The 23,194-nt window shown below is 41.0% G+C and overlaps 1 protein-coding gene across 1 annotated transcript in view; it reads left to right on the forward strand.

The window, feature by feature from the left end:
* The window catches only part of STARD9 (StAR related lipid transfer domain containing 9), a 112,859-nt gene extending 90,305 nt beyond the window's left edge, over positions 1-22,554 (forward strand). The window contains exons 25-35 of the mRNA XM_074821297.1: positions 671-11,926; positions 12,647-12,835; positions 13,622-13,805; positions 15,153-15,299; positions 15,932-16,037; positions 16,635-16,777; positions 17,378-17,442; positions 17,523-17,728; positions 18,070-18,149; positions 18,553-18,711; positions 19,783-22,554. Coding sequence (XP_074677398.1) covers positions 671-11,926; positions 12,647-12,835; positions 13,622-13,805; positions 15,153-15,299; positions 15,932-16,037; positions 16,635-16,777; positions 17,378-17,442; positions 17,523-17,728; positions 18,070-18,149; positions 18,553-18,711; positions 19,783-19,884 — 12,637 coding nt within the window. The 3' untranslated portion in view covers positions 19,885-22,554. The remainder of the gene's footprint in view (positions 1-670; positions 11,927-12,646; positions 12,836-13,621; positions 13,806-15,152; positions 15,300-15,931; positions 16,038-16,634; positions 16,778-17,377; positions 17,443-17,522; positions 17,729-18,069; positions 18,150-18,552; positions 18,712-19,782) is intronic.
* Positions 22,555-23,194: the final 640 nt, after the last annotated feature.

Raw genomic sequence — 23,194 nt, forward strand, 5'->3', positions numbered from 1 at the left:
ATACTAATTTCTGCATCATTTTGTCTTGATTAGGGTCTAACTCTTCCTTCAGAATATTTGTATCATTGGGGTGATTCTGGATTGGATTTTTAAGTTGGCTAGCCCTTCTCAAGCTAAATAAACATAGAATCATGGAATTATAGAATCACAGAATGTTTTGTGTTGGAAGGGACTTTAAAGGTTAGCTAGTTCTAACCGCCCTGCCACAGGCAGGGACACTTTCCACTAGACCAGGTTGCTCAAAGCCCCGTCCAACCTGGCCTCTACGCAATGCTTAAAAAGTTGGGGTGCTAGGGTGTCTATCACAGCATGGTCCTGGAGGCAGGAAATAGCTGAACTCTGCTAAGTGGATTTCTGTGACTTAAATCCATTGTTTATTTTTAACTAAAGTTTGTAGCTACTTGAGCCTAAATATCAAGCTATACCACATAGCATCGAGCTATTCCTTTGTGTTGCAGAACATCTTTCAGGATATCTAGGGGACTGTGTGGTTACTGACAGATTATTTTTTTATTATTATTATTCTCTGCTAGAATTTGCTTTTGAAAGGCATTAAGATTGTTGCTTCACATATCATTACTCTTAACTACAAGACATTACTGATGTGGAAGTGTTGTTAAGTACATTATTCAAGCAAGGATTGGGCTTTATTTCTTCTTTATTTCCACAGCTGTTTGTTGAAGAGGGAGACTGTCCCAAAGTTATCTACCTCACCAAATATTGATCAATGCTGTGAAGGCAGTGCAACAGGGAGATTGTCATCTGTGGAATATCTTTACAGAAGAGGTAAAGATGTTTCTGGGAGGGATGACCTTAATGATGAAAAAGAGATCTCCTTTTCAGTCCAGAGGCAGCTAACTGAAAAACAAAAACCATCTTCATTTGGAAATAAAAAAGGAGCAGAAAAATACTCTAATGATTCAGCTATCATGGCTTATATCAATAAAAATGATCAAAAAATTGAAGAGTTGGATGACAAACCAGGGCAAGCTGGATCTCCAAACCAGACCTCTAAAGGCTCTTCTCCTGATCTTTTTAAGGAGAAGGATGAGCCTGAAACCTTTATTACAGGGACAAGAATGACAAAAGCAAAGGTGCTAGGAGATTTAAGTCTGCCTGCAAGTAGCAATCTAGAACAAAATAGAGCTCAGGTATCCAATAAAAAGACTAGAATGGATATCAATGGGAAAGGCCACAGGGCTTCTCCAGAAAACTTTCCTAAAGAAATGAAGAAAACAGTGTATGGAAACCCACCATCAGTGCATCTAAACCAAACAGCTAAGAACTGGAAGAGAGAGCCAACCTCAGTCTTGCCAAGTCATGAGAAATCATCGGTGGAACAGCAAGAATTTCTGATGGTGGCAACATCAGTAGGAAATCTCACTAAGCTGAACATACAGGCACCACTCCCTTACATTGAAAAAAAGTGGCACAGTGCTGAGATGCTAAGTGCTGGAGTGTCCAAAACAGCCACAGATGTGCTGGGGAACTGGCAAGAGGATGATGAAAATGAGATTTCTGATACTGACAGTTCCTATTCTGTAGATTCTCTCTCCTGCACTTATGCAAAAGCTTTCACAGAGAAACTGAAACAAGAAGATTTTGACAGAAATAAATGTCTTGCTAACCCAGAAGATTCAGAGAGTGATGACAGTCAGATGTCACAAGACTCTCTGGTAGAAAAGGAAAATAAAGCCAAAAAGCAAAACAAAAGCCGATTTCACAAGTCAAAGGTCCACCATGAGCCAGCTAAGCTTTACAAAAGCAGAACTGATCACCACATTTCATCTTTGGTGACATCATATGCAGCTCATAGGAGACTGGGAAAGCCTGAAAGAAGCTTTTCTCTGGACAGCTTAGCTGATGGAGAAGAGATGCCAACAGAAGATCCAGTAGAAGAATCCAAATCTGATTCATCTGATGAAGTGCCAGCAGAGATTTTTTGGAAGTTACAAACTCCGAAATCACCAACTGTACAGACTGAGGAAGACCATGAGTCCAAGACCTGTGACAGAGATACAGAAGGGACAAATTATGATCTGAAGCTGAACAGTTCCTTTTATTTGGACACTAAACCACAACCTGCTTCCAGTAATGCTTGCAAGCAGTTGCTGAGGGGGTCAAAAGTCTCCTTTGTAGAACAAGAAAGGTCTCTTGATAGACGACTGTATTACGCAACTGGAAATCCTTTGCTTACTACTGATGCTTGGTCTTCCTGTGACTCAAAGGTTGACATCAGCAGCCCCAGAATAACAGCACCTTCTTTCCATGAAAATTTGGAATTTCAAGAAGCTCATCTGTGTTCTTTGAGCAAACCAGAGCTTTGGCTGAAGAAAGATGATCTAAAGCAGTCAGCTGCTGAAGTTTCTTTTGTTTCTGGCTCTAAGCAGATACACAGCATTACTCATTTGTCACATCGTATAAATGAAATAAACACAGTTTTCTCCTCTGACACATCAGAAGTACCTTTACCTGAAACAACAACAACTGCAAGCAGAGTTTCTGAGAGTGGATCATTAAATAAGATTCTTAAGGGATGGACAAACTCTAAGGAAAATTCTTCCTTAGAATCTCAAGATGTAATGTCCTCATTTGTTAGCTCAGTAGGACCAAGCTCCTCTTTTGTTCCTATTTCAGCAAAGCACGATTATTATGAACATTCAAGGTCAAATCATCCTGAACAAGAACAACTGAATGAATTATCTACTTATAGGTCTACCACCGAATGCACACAAACATTCAACTGTTTGGAAAGCGCCTCCACCGCAGACTGCTTGTCACTGGTATCTAGGAAAGGGGAGGATTCTCTCCACAAAACTCATCCAGAGCTGCCAAAAGATCACAGTCTGAAAAAAACACCTTTTATTTCTGTGTTGCCTATGCACATTTTGGAGCAGAGAAATGGCTGTGTAGATGCAGATTTAGAAGATGATTTCTTCAGAACTTTTGAAAAAGATGACCTCAATGATGATTACAATAACTTCATGACAAAATCAAGTGTGCCAGATTCAGGCAGTGGAAGTGCATCTGTCAGTGCACCTGCTGCTGAATCTTCTACAGGACTTGCTCATGATACGACCTCAACACAGACATCTACAGTAAAACAAGTAAAATTTGGAAACCATGGGCAGCTTTTTCCAAGAAGAGAAATGCCAACATATTGTGATGAAGGTTTCTTTCTCAGTGAATTAACAAATAAGAACTGCTCTCTAGTAAGCAGTTATGAGCTTCAGACACTGTCTGGACAAGGAGCAGAATCGGCTGTTACAGTAGGTCTCCTCAGATCTGGGGAGAGTAATTTGGAAACAATGCAAGAAACGGATTATGAACAAATATCCGCAGACGAAATAACAACAGAGACAGATTTTTCCTCACAGAAGACAACATATCGATGTAATCCATCAGTTGTTGCTCACAGTGCAAGTTATGACCAATCTGCAACACCAATAGAGATGTCTCAAAAAGAGATTATCTGTATGGAAGCAAGCACAGATAGTTTGTCAGAGATTGTGCCAGAGGTGCCTTCATTCAGAGATAATGAAGAATATGAACCAAAGGATGAAGACTTGTCTTCACTGAATCATTATGAATTCAAAAGCAAACTTGTTTCAAAAAATTATTCCCGTGAATGTGCTCTAGCAGACAGTCAGACAAGTTGCCTATCCCAACAAATTTCAGAAAATTCTACATTATGCATTGATAATATAAGAGAAGAAAGCAGTGAAAGCAAAGATCACTGTGTTTCGAACTCTCAGGCTGTAGTTGAGAAAGAATTTTCATCCAAATTTGAAAACTTAATGGTAAATGAAGTAAGTTATCTCGTAGTGAATGTGAATGGGAAAGACACCGAGTCCTTCCCGGCTGCTATTTGTGAGAGTACAAATGACTTTCTCCCAGAGTCCAATTCAAGCATATTTTACAAAGCTTCAACAAAAGCTAATCTTTTTCAAAGTGCATCTGAGACTGAAAATGATGATAAACTATTGGAGCGTGTAACAATAGTGAAAGGAGATTCTGATGCTACATCCAATCTTACTGTGGAAATCAGTGCCACAGAAAGTTGTTCTGATGTACATTCTGGCTGCCTTTGCACAACATGCTCTTCAAAATCAGCAGGGCAGAAAAACAGTACGCATAAGACGGATGACATTTCTGTGGAATTTAATTCAACCATTCTCTTGGAAACAGAAACACAGAATAAATCTTTACTTGAATCAAGAGAAGAGAAAGAAGCCTTTTTCGAAAGTGATTGCCCAGAGGATATCTTGCTTGTTGAAGATGATGTAAACTCAGAGACGGGAAGAGTATTTGAATACAACACAAATACATCAGCTACTGTTTCTCAAGAGGAGAGTCTGTGTATAAATAAGGAATCCAAGTTTTTAAGAAACCCAGAAACCAATCCAGAAGAAACTATCATTCCTTATCAGAGTACACAAGCAAACACTGGTGAAAAAATAACAGAATTAATCAACAGTGCAATCAACTTAGAAAAAAATGCATTGGAAATTAAATCTAGGCAGATTGAAAACTTACCTGACTACCCAGTAGCCAAAGTCCAAAGTGTAACTGAAGACAGCAGTGGAGAGGATTTTAAAGGCATTAGTCTGTCTCAGAATCCAAAGAAACCTGTTGATATTGTAGCTTGTGAAGTTCAGTGTGAGTTTTATACAAATCTGTGCCTGACACATGAAGAGGTGGAGAAAGATGAACTGCAGGTAGCCAGCACCAGGGTAGAGCACACTCAGGAATCAAAAGCAATTCTGCATTCTGGCAACCAACTTGAAACGATCAGCTTTTGCCAAAAAGAAAAAAGAGAGAAAATGGAAATAGGGATTTATTCACCAGAGTTTTCTGTTCCTCCCAAAACCACTCCTTCAGCTGTGTGTTCCCACACAACAGATATTACTCAGAATACTTCAGGCTTCCTCAATGCTTGTGAGGGGCTTTTACAGATGAACAGAACAGTAGAAAATGTGTTTAATACAGAAGATGTAGATGCAACGGTACTAATCACAAGTAGGCAAGGAAATATTTTAGCAAAACCTGAAAATGAAGGACAAGTAAATTCTAACAATTTAATTGAACATCGTGTATCAAACTGTTTGCCCCAGGAAGACAAGGTTAGTGAATATGAAGTGACTGGGAGTGAAGAACAAATTATCATGACAAACACCGAGGGGCTGATTATTACAAGGCAAGAAGTCATATGCACAGATGAAAATGGTTTATTTACTGAAGAGTCTCCAGCTCTACATCAGATGTATTGTGACAGAGATGACAAAGAAGAAATTTTAAATCAATTTAAGATCCCTGAAAGATACCTGACAGCTTCAGAACTTGAACAGAATATGCTGTTAGAAGGTGATTCAAGATACCATGATTCTACTGAAATGAGTGAAGGTGGTGGCTCAGTGGTCTCTGTTACAGATACAGGAAATGCAGTCATGAAAGATATCAATACGTATGAATATTCAGTTGATGATAGTACTGTTATTGACCAGTATAGAATTGAAGAAGAAGTTAAAAGTCTCCACATTAGAGAGGACAGCCATACGTATATGAGTTGCTCTGTGCGATATCCTGAGCATGGCACTTCAGAAAACTTGAATGCGAGTATCGTTAAAAAAAGACCTCATACTTGTGAGTTGGATCCAGTAGGCTCCAGAGTTGAGGAGGAGCAAGTGCATTTGATGAATCTAGTACAAATGGCCAAAACAGATGAAGAAAAGCAGGTGTTTGTAGAAAACACGGAGGAGGTAGAACTGATCGTTTTACAAAACCTGAATGAACTATTCCCTGGAAACAAAAACAGCTGCCAAATGACATATGATGACAGCAGATTAAATGAAATCTTAAGAGAAAGCCAGTGGGTGTCTACCAGCTTTTCTAGAAATAACGAAGATATCGGCAAGCAACAAAATCCACCAGCAACGCTGAAGTCTACTGAAAAAAACAAAGAAGGTTCATTTGAAGACTCCCTGTTCCAGTCTGTAAATCACCTTTTGTATCTTGGAGTAAGTGATGATTCCCATCTTGTTCAAGATGTTCCCACTGCATTGAAAAGACATACAAAACCATCTGGCAGCAGTGCTGGAACTGGAGCTGTTCTGCCTTACTATGAAACATTAATGGAGAGTGAGGTCTGTGTTGGTACACCAGTTGCAGTCAACAAAATGGGAGAAGACAGTCCTTCTGATAAAATGCAAAGTAAGAATGTAGCTTTTCTGCAAACCAGGACCACACAGGACAGGCAGGAGGAACAATCCTTTACATTTAACAGTGCACCTGCTTATGCCCTATCTGGGCAACCTGTCAATGAGAACAGCTCTTCCAATCCCTACAGTGCAGGTGGTCCCAAGTCTGAAACTGCTGTACTTCAGCAAGTGGCAAAAGGAAACTCATTTTCCTTGGAAAAAGTAGATTCTTCTGAAGATACAATTCAGAATGTTAACAAAGCTCATGAAGAACACAGTGTGGATTTAATGGTTAATAAGCTGTCAAAAGATGGCCTTAATTCCTCAGAAGATACACCTCAAGAGGAAAAGGGCACCGTTGTGCCTGATTCACTGCTCTTGGATAATTCAAACCTGCTTTCTTCAGAGAAAGAAGTGATGGAAGGTATAGGGGGAGGGGAAAGGCATTCTTTACTAGAAATCTCTTCGCAAAAAATGTTTCACAATATTAATACAACTCAGAAAGTACTCCACTTGGGGAGTTTATCACAGCATGATGAGAAGGAGAAAATTTTAAGCACAAACTGTGCTACAGCAATCAGTAAAAATGAAAATGCAGAGTTTCCTGGTGTAGCTGGTTATCAGCGTGAGCCCAGAGAAAATCAGGGACACAGGACTTCTAAAGAGTGCTGCGTAGACCAGCTGGGCAGCACTGTTTCCAAGAATGCTTCAGCCCTCTCAGAAGGCCTGAACAAGTCTCCATGGGAAAATCCACATTATAGTAAGGAGTTTCTAAGTTATAATAGGAACTCCGGCACCTCTGAATATTCTCCTGGTCTCCTGAATCATCCAGCATCATCTGCTGATGTTTTGATTGCCAGCAATGGAGACAAAGGTAAAAACGATGCTGTTCTCTCTGAAGAAACAAAATACTTTGAAAGTGAATCAACTGATTTAAGTGTATCTGTAACTTTTCCTGGTGTTTCTCAAAAAGGAGATGAAAGGAAAAATAATTCTGCAGTTGCAGAGGCCACATATGCTCAGAATAATAAAGTCCCTGAAAAAGTCGCAGGAACAGATCAAAAGGAGAAAATAATTCAAGGTTCTTCCCAGAGTTGCAGTGACATAAAAGAAAATAAAATTCATGAGTACTCAGAACACTACAGTAACACTTCTAGTGTGACTGTACCAGAATTGGGCTTGCTTACTTTTCAGAGTCGAGGACAGACTGGCAGTAAAGAATCAAAGTCTCTTCCATCCTACTTTGCAGAAGATACTCCAACTGATACACCATTTCAAAGCTCCAAGAACTTCAGTGCTTTTGACACTTCTTGTTTACTTGATGACTCAAAATCTCTAATATTTAGTCAGCTTGAGGACTCACTCCAGAACACTTTTTTGACTGAGCAAGCGTCCTCTAGTTCTTCAGGTGTGTGCTCTGTAAAAGAAGGAGATTTTCCTCAAGCATTTTCAAGTGTCAATCACCCATCCTTAGCACCATTTTCAGAATCTTCTTTAACTGCAGATAGAGGCCACGGTGAAACCGGCACGTATGATATTTCACATACAAGTATATTGAAACATTCTCCATTTGCTGCTTTGCAAATACAGGACACTCAGTCTGATAAGGCTGTGGTTTTTGATGAGCCAATATGTGCTTCAGGAAGTATTTTACTTTCTCTTGCAAAAGAAAACAGGCATTGTCCAGTATCAGACATGGACTCTACTTCATACAAAAATTCAGCTGTAGATGGGGAACCTGTATACGGAAGTAATCATAAAAAACTTGACAATGATATAAAAGATGATGAGCACTACTGGGGTAAAGTTCCACCGCAAGAAGCTTGCACAGAACACATAGAGAAAGTACTAAATGGTAATTCTCTTTTATTACCATCATTACCTTTTTGGGATACTGGAAGGGCAATTCTTGTTAAAGAGGGACAAATGAGAAAAATACTTACCAGAAATGAGGAAGAACTGCATTCAAATACCGAGGCTGAACATTTTGCAGTAAAGTCAGAGGAGAGAAAAACATTAAGTAGAGAACCTGTTGAAAAGCAAACTAATGTATCCTCAAATTCTGCAAATGAATTAATGGGCTCAGAAGTTACAGTGTTGGAAAATCTGTGTCCCGGAGATGTTGATGTGGATGCTGAACACACCTGCAATTCATTTAGTCCAACATATCCCACATACAGCAGAAGCACTGGTCCCAGAAGACTGTATCATACTGTCTTGGGCTTTGGAAAAAAAAATGCAGATCTGCAAGGTAATAGTCAGTGTGTGCCTACAGGTGAACAGTTAGAACAGGTGCCAGATAGAACAAATACAGATGGTAGAAAAGAGATTTTACTTGGCAAAAATAATACAGGTTCAAGCATTGATAGCCCTGTTGATGATGCCAGTGCAGACAATTGTTCAACAGGAGAAGCTATAATGAGGAATAAGACTCTGAAATCAGAAAGACTAAATTTTTCTGTAATGAATAATGAAAGTACCTCCATAAAGTTTTTACCACAAAACCATGATTTGCCTCCTCAAGATTCCAAATCAGTGCAATTTAGGAGCAAAAGATCATATTCAACTACACGGAATACAAAGAGCTGTAAACAAAGTGAACAGAGACCTTATTTACAAAGTCACAGACTATCAGCCCCAGCTATTGCCGTCTTCTCTGATACAGAATATACTTTGGAAGCTTCAACTAAGGCAGATCCTTTGTTATGTTCTGCATCTAAATCACTACAAGATTTAAATATGAGTGTTGAGCCTCCGTCACCAACTGAAGATGATCTTCACGGGATTGAAAGATTTTCAAAGCAGGAATCAAAGAACTTTTTACAGGTTAAATCTAAACCCAGATTTCAACAAAGAATGGCACAAACTAAGAAGCTTGCAAACTGTGATCCCAACAACTTACAAAATTTTGCAGCAAGAACCCACAGCAGCCAGTCTTTAAAAGACTGTACTACTCAATCTCCACCATCCTTACTGCACACAGCAGCTCACAGTTCTGTGGGTGCAGAAGCAAATGTCCATTCAAAGAGTAGTTCTGTAGCTCAGTGTAGTGAAGGGAAAGTTGAAGAAGGCGGATACCAGCCAGAAACAGATTTGTTTTTGCAAGGCAATAAAGATACAATGCATTTTAGTTCAAGTGATATCAACCCATACATTCATCTGTGGCAACAAGATGGATCATGCAAGATTGGCTGGAAACAGTATGTTTTTGGAAGTGCAAGTGATGTCTCTTGTAACCAAATTCCTTTAAACCTGGAAAATCGTAAAGTTATGAGATGTTCCAGTGTAGACAATGGATTGAATTCTCAAAACTCTCCTTTTCGTTCTCATCTCAGTTCATATGCTACAGCAAAAGTTTTATCGAGCACTTTAAGCAGCATTAAAGGTCTTCAAGGATGGGACAATGTCAGACAAGACTTTCATTCTGCATATTTGAGTGACAGTCCAAAGCAATATAGCAACATATCCAGTGAAACATTGGAAACTAATCCAGAAAATAACACTGCTGAATTTGAGAGCCCTTCTGCACAACCTGGTAACTCTTCAATACAGGTTGATGAAATTGTTCTTTTATATCCTTCTGAGTCTGAAAGGTCTTCCAAAAAACTACCGGGGATTACATGTGAGCAAGGAACACAAACAGCAACTACAGGAAGGTATAAAAGGCAGAGGAGACATCAGAGAAGCTATACGGATGTTTCCGCAAGAAAGCAGGAAACAAACAGAGACCCATTTCATCAACCTTCTTCTTGGACAAGCATGCAGAACCTGTCCATGCATCTGTCACAGCTTCTTCAGAACACTTCTGAGCTGTTGGGAAACCTCTCCCAACAGAGTGTTATAGATAATGAACAGAATGCCAAAATCAACCAAAGAGGAACTGAAGAGGTTGTAAAGGCTACTAGATCAGATAGCTGCACTCAGACTACAGCAGATGTAGGCACTCAAACTGAGAGTTTGGAAGAACCTCAAAGCAAACATGAAGAAAAACAAGTGAAAGTAAAAATGGGAAATGAATTGAGGGCAGCTCAGGCAGTAAACATTGCTTGGAAAGGAATAGGTGCAGATGCAGTAGGTAAGATTCCCAAAAGGAAAGAGGAAACACTCTCTCCCAAAGAAAGAACACAAGAACGAACGGGGATGAGAAATCTGGGCAATTCTGACTTCCATGACAGTCTTGACAGCATTTTGGAAGACTCCTTTATGCGCCTGCCTCTCTTGCCCAGAACCTCCACTCCTATCTTGGATTTTCAAAAAACATCATTAAATGCACAGCAGAATGTTGCTTTTGCTAGTACCAGAGTTTCATCTGTCGCATCGTCTTCGCTGAGTTCAGGGCAAGATGGTTCTTCGTGCACTGTAGTTAGCAGCCCTACTAATAGCACCTCTCAATCTCCGGCATCTCATGCTCAGGATAAAAGAAATATCAATGAACTAGAGGTTCCAGCAGAAAGAAAATTTTGTTACAAAAACACCCTGCTAGTCGATAGGGCCTCTTCCCCTATTCTTACTCTTAGTGCTAGTCCCAGCAGCCAGGCTGCTTTTAGCAAGTCTGTCTGCTCTGTGAAGGAGCCTCTTGGATATTCCAGTGATGCATCAAGTCCCCTTCACCACCAGAGAAAGCAGAGGGCAGGTCCACAGTCGAGCGTGCAACCTCATGTGGACAATTTTTCCCAGACAGAAACAGACAGTGAGTCTAACGTTTCTAGAGAACATAAAGCCATAAGAAAGACATCTGGAAGTTTCTCAGGTGAGAAAGCAGCCAAAGAGCTTTTAGAAGAGGGTGGTTCAGAAGACTTGGAACAACAGCATAGACTTGCAGTTGATACGCACACCACCATTTGTGCAAAACGGCTCTATCACTCTAGTAGTACATTGGAGGTGTCGGACCACAGGGAAGTTTTAACAGGTGATGTCAGAGACTGCAGCCCACTGGCACGTTCACTTCATTGCATGTATGTTACAAGGGGAGGAAGAGGTTCTTCAGCTGGAATCGGACACGTAAAATACGTTGGTAATTCTGATACTGCTTTGATTCATAGCTACTCACTTCCAAATGCTGACTTACTTTTTAATCAAAAAAATAGTGCCCCTTGTTCAAGCAAGACAAATGTTGGTATGTCCTCAGAACCTCTGGCAGAAGCATCTTCTCTACAATTTCACGATTTCTTCTGGAAAAATGAAAACAGCTGCCCTCCCCCGCTCTCTGATGTGAGCGATGTGCAAACTTCCTTCCAAGATGACAATACAGGTTCTGTCACTGAAAGCGAGTGTGACACTGAAATTCCTCTCAACAAAAATACTACTTTTGCAAAGTCCTACAGGCCTCGGAGCTACAGTCTCCGTGACTTACCCATACACAATAAATTTAGCAACTGGTGTGGTGTTAAGGGCAGCCCTCCTCCTTCATTGCTCAGCTTGAGTGGCAGTGTGACTGATTTACGAAGTCAGACAGAAAAGAAACCTCGAAGCACACAAGCAACAGAAATGGAAGGGAAATCCCAGCTTTCTGACAGCAGGAGCAGAGAGATTGAAAGACTTCAGAGAGAGCGCGCTCAGATCATGTCTGGCATTCACCTGGACCTGCATCAGCATCCCCTCACTGTGGAGCTGGCCGAAGCAAAGCTCAATTACGGCATCGGGGAAACGGACGCCCTGCTGAGGGTCCTTCAGAGCGGAACTGCAGACGACCTGGTGGCCATTCCAGTGAAGCAGCAACTTTATGAAAGGTAAATTACTTGAAGTAGTGTTGTATTGAGTGTTTTGATGCTTCACGTACACTTCATGCAGCATAAATAACATGCAGTAATGAGCACTTAATCATGTAGTCACACTGAGTGAACTATATGTGAAGAGATATAGTATTAAGCTTATTTTCCATACAGTTAAGTAATTCATTTAAGACAAAATTTGGGGGTCACTTTAAGAAAATAAGGAAAAGTTAAAGATTTGGTGCAAGTCAAATCTAGTGTCATCCCACTCTTAAAATTTCTAGCAGCTGTGAGAGTGATCATATGTACCTGGTGATTATGGGAATATCTTTCATTGATTCATTGCAATGTAAAAATAACTGATACGTCCTATTTATGGGAATATCTCATTCATGCTTGTGTGAATAAATACTGCTGTATGAATATGAAAAAAAATATTTTAAAACCCTGTAAATATACAAAATACATTATTAAAAAATCAATTTGCCTCTCACCCATTACAGGCAGTAACCAAGACCCTCTTATGCATTTCCTACTCGTTATAAAGCAGTGGAGTTTTAGATTTCTGCATCGTCTGTTAGCATGCGACCAAAGGGGTATTTGCAAGGGGACTGTATGGTATTAGATACCTATAAATTTTACATTACAAAGCTACCTAATATTTAAGTGTTTTAAAAAATCAGAAAATGTAACTTTGCGGGGGTGCGTTTTGTTGCTCTAATCACGTTTCCCTGACAGACACATGAGAACTATTGAAACTCTGAGGAAGGAAAGAGAAAAAAGGCTGCAAAGAAGCCGAAGTCTGAGTCCTCAAAAGCATTTGAGTCTGTTGCAGACGCTGGATGCAAGTCAGAGGGATCTGGATCTCCCCAGCAGACGCCGAGAATATCTGCAACAGCTGAGAAGAGATGTGGTGGAAAATACCAGGTAGGGCACCAGAAACCTCTTTTGGCCTGATGACGTTAACAGTGTTCACAGAGGGTGCACGTTAATGGTTCTTACTGCTGCCTGAGGCTTCTGGGGCAGAAGAATTCTTCTCGATGCGGAAGTGTTAAACTTTGGGATAGAAAGTGCTGTTAGGGAAAAAGTGTGCCTGATTTTAGAAAACATTCATTAAAACCTTCTGTCTAGTTTATCTCTGTTCATAACAAGTGTCTATTTTGTGCATGATGTATGGGGACAGCCAGGTGTTCAGTCTTGATTCATTATAGACCAATCTATCTTCTTACTCCTTCACTAACTTAAAAGCCACATGAAATAGTTAAGTTTCATGTTAAATATCAAAAAAGTTCTGCAACCCTTCACCATTTAGAGTTTGAGTCTCTCATCCCCCACCATATCCCCTAAATGACTTTCGCTTCCTCTGCAGTAGGTCAGGAGAGGGTTATTTTCCCAATGCAATTATTTTGTGTGTGATATGCCGAAGCAGTAACCTTAGATCATATGGAGAGCTGACTTAGAAACTAGTGCGGTCCCTGGAGTAATCTCACTGGTAAACGGGACTTGCAGTCTGAATAATTTTCCAAGGTTAATGGCCATACAGCCTTCAGTGAGCAAAGAGAAACTTTTTGGAGGCTCGTGGGGTGGATTTTAATTGTTTTTCTGGCAAGTTTTCCTGTTCAGTGTTGCAAGATGATTTTCTCATGGCATTTTGTTCAGGTGACCACATTTCAGGTAATTACGTGTGTTTCCCTCACTTACCTTTCCTTACAGAGTTCAAGAACCACAACGAAGAAGCATTCAGCATCCTTCAGACATTGAATTGTTGCTCCGAGACTACCAGAGGGCACGAGAGGAAACCAAAACTGAAATTGCACGAGCTAGGGACAAACTTCGGGAGAGAGCTGAGCAAGAAAAAAGGCGTATAAGGGAGCAAATACTTTCCCAGTTACAAAAGGTGAGCATTACAGGGGAAACCATTATGCATTATTCACATCACTCCATTTTTTTTTAAAAAGAAAATTTTCCATGGCTGAGTAATTCTCCTGTTTGATACGCATCAGCATAGAAAAACCAAAGAATTAAATGCAAATTTGTGCTTAAAAAAATCTTGGTAATACTGAACTGATACTGTTCATGCTTCTGAACTACACCTTCCTGAAGCCACATTTTACATACAAGAAACTCCTAAAGTTTTCTCATCGGATTGAGCTTATACAGCCATCCTGTGGGGCATCTGCCCAGTCTGCGGAAGAGTTTTGCTAAGGTAAACTGAGTATATTTCTGTATATGCTTAAACACAAAGACCATTATTCTTTTCTTTCTTCTGTTTCTCTTTTTAGATTGTCCTCTCTGTGTATATTTGTCCTGTACGTTTTTTTTCCTTCTACACTTGGTTACCTATCTTGCACAGTCTGGGAAGTGTGTGCATTTTTCTCCCAGGTGCAAGGACAACACCTCCTTAGGCCGTGTCTGTTCTGCCGTTTCTGGCTGTGCTTTTATGCAGTAACCTCTGTCACTGCCTGACAACGCAGCTTCAATCATGGCTGCAGGCCTCCTCTCCTCAAATATGTGTGTGTGTGTATCTGGTGTGAAATGCAGTGAACACTCATTTCATTGCTCTGGACCCTTCAAGGCACCTCAAATGCAGGCAACTCCACTGGATGGCTGGCTCTTACCACATCTGCTGCTATATTTTTCTTGTGAAATGTAGGTGTACTTCACTGGAGTTGGGAAGCCAAACTTAAAACTGCCCTTGAAAGTATAAATAATCTTGAAGTTCTCAGTGTTTTCTTATTACATAATTTTTATTTCAACTTCTGGGCTGGCATTGGGTAGTTGCATTGGTTAAAGTAAAATCTTTAGTCTTTTACAACTACATTTGAGCAGCAAGTTAAGTCAGGGGCTACTCAAGATGTAGGCAAAGAGCAACAAATGGGACTGAAAAGAGAATTTTTTTTTTTTTAAACTTCTTTTTCCCCTTAAGAGCATCCTAGCATTGGTTTGATAGCCTGGACTCTTGTATGTGAAGAATAACAAGAGCAGAAGCTGCATTTTCCCAGACTGCCAGGTTTTACAGGGCGATTTGCTCTATGGCTTATATAATCTGAGTCTTTGAGACGAGGCTGCTTATTTAATACTTTCTGTATGGCAACAGCTTTTGTCAACACTCCTTAAAAGAAATCAGACTTTTTTAGATTATTCCTCTTTCATCTTTCAGTGCTGTTATCACTGATTTGACTAGCTGTGTGCATGGTAAGTTTTGTGTGTTTTTTTGTTTGTAACACCACGACACTGATTACAGGAAGAAGCAAGGCTGAAGACTCTTGCAAGTACGAGCACTTTGTGTACAGACTCCAGCCTCAGCCTCTCCTCTGGCCCGACGTCTGGTTACAATAGCAGCAATACTGCTACGTATACTGCAAGTAACCTCAGCAGCCAGGAAGGACAGGTGAGAAACAACTGGCCTGTGAGGCTGATCTCTCCTGATGCTTCAGCACTAACAGAGATAACACAGGAACAGAAGCCTTTTCTTGAGAGGGTTTGTATTCTGTCACAGCTCTCAAGCAGGACAAGTTGGTGTCACTAGTATACAGAGGGGTGACACGGGGTGGAGGGAGCGTTACCGTGTAATTCCAAAGGACAGGGACACTTTTATTTTTCTGAGTGTCTTTTTTTTTTCCTAAGCTCATAGATAAAAACCAGATAACGTTACTATTGTCAGTAATGCCACACTGTCAGATGTTTTAGAAACAAGCCTCTTCTTGCCACAAACCAGCATCTGATATTCTCAGTGTGCCTCCCTCAGTGATGCATACATTGACTTAAGAGTTTCTGTGAATATGAACTTTCCTGAAGTTACTTTGTGCACCTGTGCTAGCTCCTCACACTTGGCTTGCTAAATTTCCCGAGTCAAGGCATCACTTCACGACCAGGGGAAAGGCAAAGGAGTGACCTTATGATGAAGAGAAGCTTCCAACTTTGTAAGGCAGATTTGCTATGAATATTCCACTTGCTATGTAACATAATTTATATTTCCCAGTTCACACCAAAAGCTCTCACTTCTACTCTTTCTTAAATCAGGTGTCTTCTGGAAATGCTTTGCTTTCAAGAGATACACGAGGTCGTTCAGCTGTTAGAAATAGTCAGCTGTATGCGTTAGAGCAACTACAGAAGGATTCAACATTTGGTAAGCAGAACATATGTATGTTTGTTTGAGTTGTATCCCAAAGCCTAATGAGATTTGTCATTTATGCAAATCAACATCTAATCTGATTCTCAGTATTTTGAGGATGTCCCTGCCATTATGTGACTTCAGACAAATACTGTCAACCAGTAGCCAGAGCTTGCTTAGAATTTCTTGAATAAGTAAATGGTGATTTGGTCCCTTTGAAGTTGGTCTTTCGATGTGGTGACATCAAAGTACAGCGTTCTGAGAGGGTGTGAGGATGGTGCTTTGAATGAACCAAGGAAGCCTGGGGGGGCTAAAGCTGCAATGAGGATTGTACGTGCAAATTCTTATTTTTATCTTCAAGGCTGATGTTGCCTATTCTTTAATTTATTAGCTTACATGTGGTAATAACCATTAAACTTGAGTAATGTGAGATGTAACTGCAGGAGCCAACACACAAGTTGTCTAGATAAGGGATGTTACCAGTCAGTGGTTCAGCAGGATCAGGTGTATTGGGTGCTCCAATGGAGGCTTTAAATCCCTACCACTGCAGAATAGTGGTGGGTTTCCTTTTAATTTTTTTTTATTCCCCTGCGGCTTTTTTGTTTCCCGCAGAAGCCAGCAGAGTTCAGCTGCCTCTTCCTTCGAGTAGCACCAGCTGCCGGTTCACTCATGGATTAACTATTTCTGTCAGCTCCTCTTCAACAAAAGGGTACCAAGATTTATCCAAACACATCTTGGCCAATGCTACCACTGAGGTAAGTAAATAGCAGAGTTTTCACCTATCCCTGTACCTCCTACTGGAAATTGTAGCAAAACTGGGTGGGACCAGCCTTGTTGTGTTACACTGCCAAGAGTTGCCCATTTGTCAGTTACAGACACTGAGCAGTTGTAAGTATCGGGGGAAGGTGAGCCAGACTGCAGCAGGGGGGTTTGCAAGAGCCTGCTGCATGTTAGCTGAAATGTTTGAGTGAAGCCGGTGAAAACTGCTGAACTCCAGCGTCCAAGGAGTTCTACAGCGCAGGTTTTACGTATCTGCGTATGCCAACTGTGGGTGTGTAGTTAGAAGGGAAGTGTACCAACCTCGTATTTCACGTCAGGTAGCATCACCTCAACATCGCTCCCGTTTTCTCACAATAGTTGAGGCTAGTGTACACCTTAGGCTTATACAGATATACATCCTCCTTCAGCAGAGAAGACAACAGGCAAGTCAGCCTGGCTGTTAGTACTCCCTAAGGTTTACTAGCACTGTAAAAGTAGCTCAGTAGTTTGAGTAGAAGATAGTGTAGCAGCATGTAAAAGCTGAAGGCAGTTTATACAGCTTTCTCTTACCCGGACATTTGTCACTGTTTTCTAAGGTAATGGCCGCATGTTCTCATAACCTGAGGAACCTCTACACCTGCCAGGCAGCAGCTGGCTGGAAGTAAGTTTATGGCAGGTCTGTACACTGGGAGGCCCATTTTGGTACTTGGCGAATGCCTTTCACTTACCTGTCTTTGACAGATACCAATGTACAGAAAAAGAGGTGCTGGTTTACTACAAAGTGTTCCCCTCAGCAACAAGGCACGGGTTTCTGGGAGCAGGAGTGATAGAAAGACCTCTCCCCTGTGTGTGGGGACTAGTGCGGGATCCTGGCAAACGGCATCTGTACGACAGAACTATCAACACCGCGCGAATACACAAGAAGGTGACCAGCCATATTCAGCTGGGTGAGTATCCACACAAACGACTGGCCCCTGCTGTCTTTATGTACTTTCTCAGCTCAGGTTGTCAGCTGGGAAGACTCTTACTTGATTTGCAAAGGACGGACAATATTGAACACACCTTGCTGCAGCAGTACAGCTAGAGCCAGTGCTTTGAAAGTCAAAATAAATCTTGACATAAATAAATAAATGCTTGAAAAAGCATCTTAATGACATCTTAAGCATCTGCTCTTAGGCAAAAAGAAGTCAAAATAAAATATGCATGTGCATTTAAAGGGTGGGGGAAAATTGTGACAAGTTAAAGTTGTCAAAATCTAATTTCCCCTTTTTTTTGTGGTGTTTTTCAGTGTATTTAGTGACTGATACCTCCCTGTGTTACCTGAAGCAACCTCGGGATTTCTGCTGCATTACTGTAGAAGCCAAAGAGGTAAAGTGAACATTCTCTCTGAAGCGTAGAGGAGTAATTGGTCTGAAGGTGTAGTTCAAGGACAAAGGAGAGAAGGAAGGAAAATACATACTCATATTTCCAGAAGTGACAGTGTAACAGGAGGAAAACCCAGGCTCATGTGATGCAAGTGAATTATGTATAAAACCCTCTCATGAGTGACAGTCGTCAACCAAGCCCCGTTAGGGAGTTACGCAGTATATTCTAGTTACAAACATGCAAGATTATGACAAAAAAATATTTAATAAATAATACGAGAAATATTATTTCTTATTAAAAGAGCTCTTTTAAATATGAGAATTACACCTCATGGTAAACAAAGAAAGCATGATTGTATGCATAAAAGGTTTTTCAAATTGCCTTCTTTACACTTTGTCACATGCAGGAGAACCTGTCTGTCTTGGCTATTCAGTCTGTCTACGATGCATCCATGCCTCGCCCTTGCAAAGAGGTGGTGAGGGGGGAGATTTTGCCAAGTGCTTGGATACTGGAACCTGACGTAGTGAATGGAAGAGATATCACCAGAGTTATTTACATGGCACAGGTAAGATTTTGCTGTATGTCCAATGGTGAATGCAAAAAGCTGTTACCTCAGAGCTGGTAAGTTACAGAAAAATAGAATCCTTATGCTATGCTCTGTGAAGTTTGTGAAGTGACCTCCACTTTGCACTGTTGTTGAGCATGATGTACAGTAATGCAGAGAGAATCTTACAAGGATTGTGCTTAAGCACACGATCCCATGTCTTTACGGCATCTAAAGCTGCTCCCTTGGATACCAAGACTCCTCTGTAAAGGTTTATTAGCAATTTTAGTATATGTTGTGCTCTCACATGGTGAGTTGTGTTTGCATTTTCTTCTTGCTGGGGACACAGGAAGTGCACCTCAGGTTATACTATTTTCAGAATGCATGGAAATACTTACTGTTAACTTTCTGCAAGTGAAGTCATTAATTCTTCATACTTACCAGACACAAAAGAGAAATCAAGATTAGGATTCCAGTTAAGAATAAGAAAATCATGCCTTCCTTTTATTACAGACTCATCTGAAAAGTAGGCTCTCTTTGAGACAGTGCTACCAAGTACTTAAAAATGTCCAGAAGAGAATGCCATATTGTAATTTATTTTAAAGTGCTCATCTGAAAGCAAAATGGCTGTAGTCCTTTAAACTTGCATATAAAACCCATGTTTTTAAGATATTATTTTTTGAATTGTATCTTTAAATTATAGTAATCAGTAGATGCATTTTACAATGCATATGTGTAGTGTATATGCATTTTTAAAATGTATAAGCATTTTATATTGCACTTTAGTATATGCATATACATTTTCAATAACACTGTATGTCTCAGACTAGTCAAATTTAATCTAAGCTCAAACTCAAAAGCAGTGTGGGTCATACCTGCTGAAAGTAACATCAAATAGCAAAGCTTTGAAAGTCTGTGGAGTATTGGGAGGGCAAAGATTCAAACCACACCATAATGATAGCACTGGGCTGTAAACTAATCCTGCGCTTAACAGCATACACTTACCCTGTCAGAGCTATACCCAGCTGGGAAGGGTTTTGTTCAAAACCGGGTGCAAACCCCAATATGCAGCCTTTTGTCTGCTTCCTGCAGGTGGATCTTGGTGCCCCGGCCATCCCCGCAAGGCTCCTGAGTTCCATTGCCAAGCGGCAGCCGCTGGTGATTGCGCGGCTGGCACACCTTCTTGCTGCTTAGGGCTTGCTATGCTGCAGAACCGGACACTGAACAGCAGCTGGAAGTTCACAAAGAGACACGAGCAGCTCTAAGGGTGATGTAAAATGCTGGCTCAGATGACAGTCACAGTCAAGCCTCGCTTGAGGAGCCCAACTGCTAACGTTGGACTATACAAAAGTATAGTTAGAAAAAAGGATCATTTATTTCAGCCAACACTGCTCAGAAGAAACCCAGCAGGTTTCGTGGTGGAACCTGTCCTCCTGCAGGCAGCTGTGGCAGATGGTGTGCTGTCTCTATAAAGAGCAGAGGAAGAGACTGTGCTTTACAGTAGCCAGCATCTTACATGCAGAAGTATATTACTTCATTTCTGTTTCAATGATCAACCTTCTTTAAGAAAGTTTAGGCAGGTGAGAAAAAGGCAATGGAAGCAATGAAATGCGCTACAACCTGGAAACAGTACGCGTAGGGCTTGAGACCTTTTACAAGCTCTTGAGTAGAGCTGCAAAGCCACTTTCTAAGGCCGAGGCAAGGATGAAATGGAGAACTCCTAACAGTGTAGACAAATGATTGAACTTGGCCAGCTGGCTCTCCTTCCCCTTGAGAAGGGGAGTTAAACCAGCACGATACCCACTAGTCATCCTCCACCCGGGACAGATTTTTCTCACATAGTTGGCTGACTGCTTGCAGCCAGCAGAAGGTATTTCAGATTGCCACTACACTATGCAGCGCCAGTGGAAACCACCACACCTCAGGACACAGTTTTACTGCACTGCAGAATTAGGTGCTTTGAAATAAACCAAACTGACAGTTGTAAAAACAGTGACGCTTTGTCATTAATAGGGAGTAGTACTGAGTAATCAGCTTGTTTCTAGAATTTAAATCCTGCAAGTAAGAGTAGCTCCAGCATCTTTCCACAATGGCTTTTTCCATCAGCCCTTCTACACTTTTACCCGAATGCACTGGGAGTTGGAAATCCAGCCTGGTCATAGTCTTACCACACTTCTTTGTTCATAACATGAACCGCAACCAGCTGTCTCACTGCAGTGAATACAGACTCTTCCTGCTCAATTACCTCATGGTATTTCTGTTGAACTCAGTCCAGCAATCCTGCTGTCAGGCTTTACATGTTTGTTCAACACACTCCCTAGTTTGGTCACACATTCCTAAAATTAAACAAAACCACTACCCACTCAAGTATCTGAATAACTTCATTTAGTTCTTCAGCACAATGGTAAAGAATCACTTTAGATATCTAAGCAATAAAAGCTGCTATGATATGCTTTCTTTAGCTCAAAAAAGCCCACTTTGTTCAAGAAGCTGTTGCACTTTAAATTTGTCAAGTGAGAGATAGGTATTCAAGCAGCCACCTTACCAGAGTCAGCATCTGCTACTTAAACACAGTTCCTTTCAGTAAAAGATGCATTTTCCCAGCATACAGTGAAGTTAGGTAGCTGCATTTCCCACCTTCGAGTTCAGGAGCCAAGATCTACTTTTACTATATCTTTGCACAGGTGTAATTTTGGCTCTCAGCTTCTATGTTACTTCTTGTTAATATATTAAGTTTTAAAAGCAAAGATAGTAGCTATTTTGAATTGATATTTAAGAAAATAGCAGTTTTGAGACATACCAGCCCAAGGCTTCCCCCCCCTCCCCCCCCCCCCCGAAACTATACCAGGTAGGATAACAAGAGCTTTCGCTTACAAATTTGCTTTGTTTTATCGGTAGATGGTCATGGTTACAATTTTACCACCACTATATTACTGTTCTCTTTTGGTGAGGCTCAGCCTCTTCTTAAACACCCGCCAGACCGAGGCATGGTTCACAGCCAGGGGTGTGCATCTTCCATAGCCCCGCAAGGAAAAAGGGGCAACCCACCAGTTTTCTGCAACTGAGCGATAAGTCAGATTTCCAGATTTGCAGCCTGTCATATGGTTCCCCCCCTTTTGGGGAAACCCCAAGAAAGGAAGTGTGGACAAGGCAGTACCTAAAAGCCCTAGAGAAAATGAGCAGAAACAGCAGCATGGGGTATTGGCTCTGTCCCCAGTGCTCCTGCTGGATTTCTGGAGGAGGTAGGGGAGGTCTTCATCCAATTCACAAAAGATTTGCTCAGTGCTTCACTTTTTTTCCCTTTTTATTTTGGACATGGCACTAGTGATAAAGCAGTTTTTGTAGGAAAAACATCAAGGGGGACTCCTGTTGATCACAATGCCGGTGCCTATGATGGATAATGTCTTATTGTACAGTGCATCAGATGTTTATTTTTATATATACATAAGATTTTTTTCTATGTTTACAAATTAAGTTATTTATATATGCTTGTTTTGAAGCGTTTTTATATGCTATCAAAGCTAAGTTTTATTTTTATCAGTATTGAATTAATGTAACTTTTTTTTAATACAATCCTCAACTGATACTAAAAAGCCTATTTATATGAATGTTTTCTTTTGCAAATATAACATTTTATGGTACCTGTTAATGTACGGCATTGGTTTGTTTGGAAGGAAGAAATAAAAACCCAGCAGATACCTAATTTGTTAATCTACAACGGGCAAAACCCAACTTCCTGTAAGTTACTGCTGAGCAGTAGATGACCAAACCAATTGTATTGTACCACCTACTGTTGCATCTCTGCTCTTAATCAAGATTGCTATTTTCATATCCACAATAAATGGTATTTTCTACACAAGAAAATGTGCCCCATGTTATTTAGTTCCAGCTGAGAGACCCATCTATGGAACTGTGCTGGATGGAGAAATAACTTAAAGGCTAGCTTGGAGTAGAAGATGTAGGTCCCCTACCTACCTGCTGAGGAATGTGCATGGAATATGGATTTGTGGCACAAGAGTCAAGCAGCCAGTCACCACTTACATTACTGGGTTTCTGTGACACGGGGCCTTGTCCAAGCAAAGGGGTGGTTTGTTTTGTTTTGAAATGAGGCACTGGCTGAAGCTTCTTCCTGAGTCCAGTTACACAACTCCTCTGACCTGCACGTCCCCAAGGAAGTGAATAGAATGGCATTTTTCCTCATTTTCTTTTGAGAGTTATGAGTGTGTAGTAGGAAAGACTGACAGAAGGAAGGCCACAGGCTCCACCCTGAGAGCTTGGGCAAGAGGAGCCACCAGCCCCGTGGGACCGCAGCGCATCACCCATCCTCCTGCGCATGGCCCCACTGCTGTGTCTCCCAGGCCCGAGGCAGCATTGTACAACCCTTCCTGGGGGTCAGTTACACAGCCGCCTGTCTGGCTTCACAGAGCAACCAGGGCTCAGTACCAGGGGCTGTGCGGGAACTACAGCACCTGCATTAAGACGTAAGAACATGGAATCAGGGGGG

The sequence above is a fragment of the Strix aluco genome, chromosome 4 (assembly GCF_031877795.1).
Source record: "Strix aluco isolate bStrAlu1 chromosome 4, bStrAlu1.hap1, whole genome shotgun sequence".
Lineage (NCBI taxonomy): Eukaryota > Metazoa > Chordata > Aves > Strigiformes > Strigidae > Strix > Strix aluco.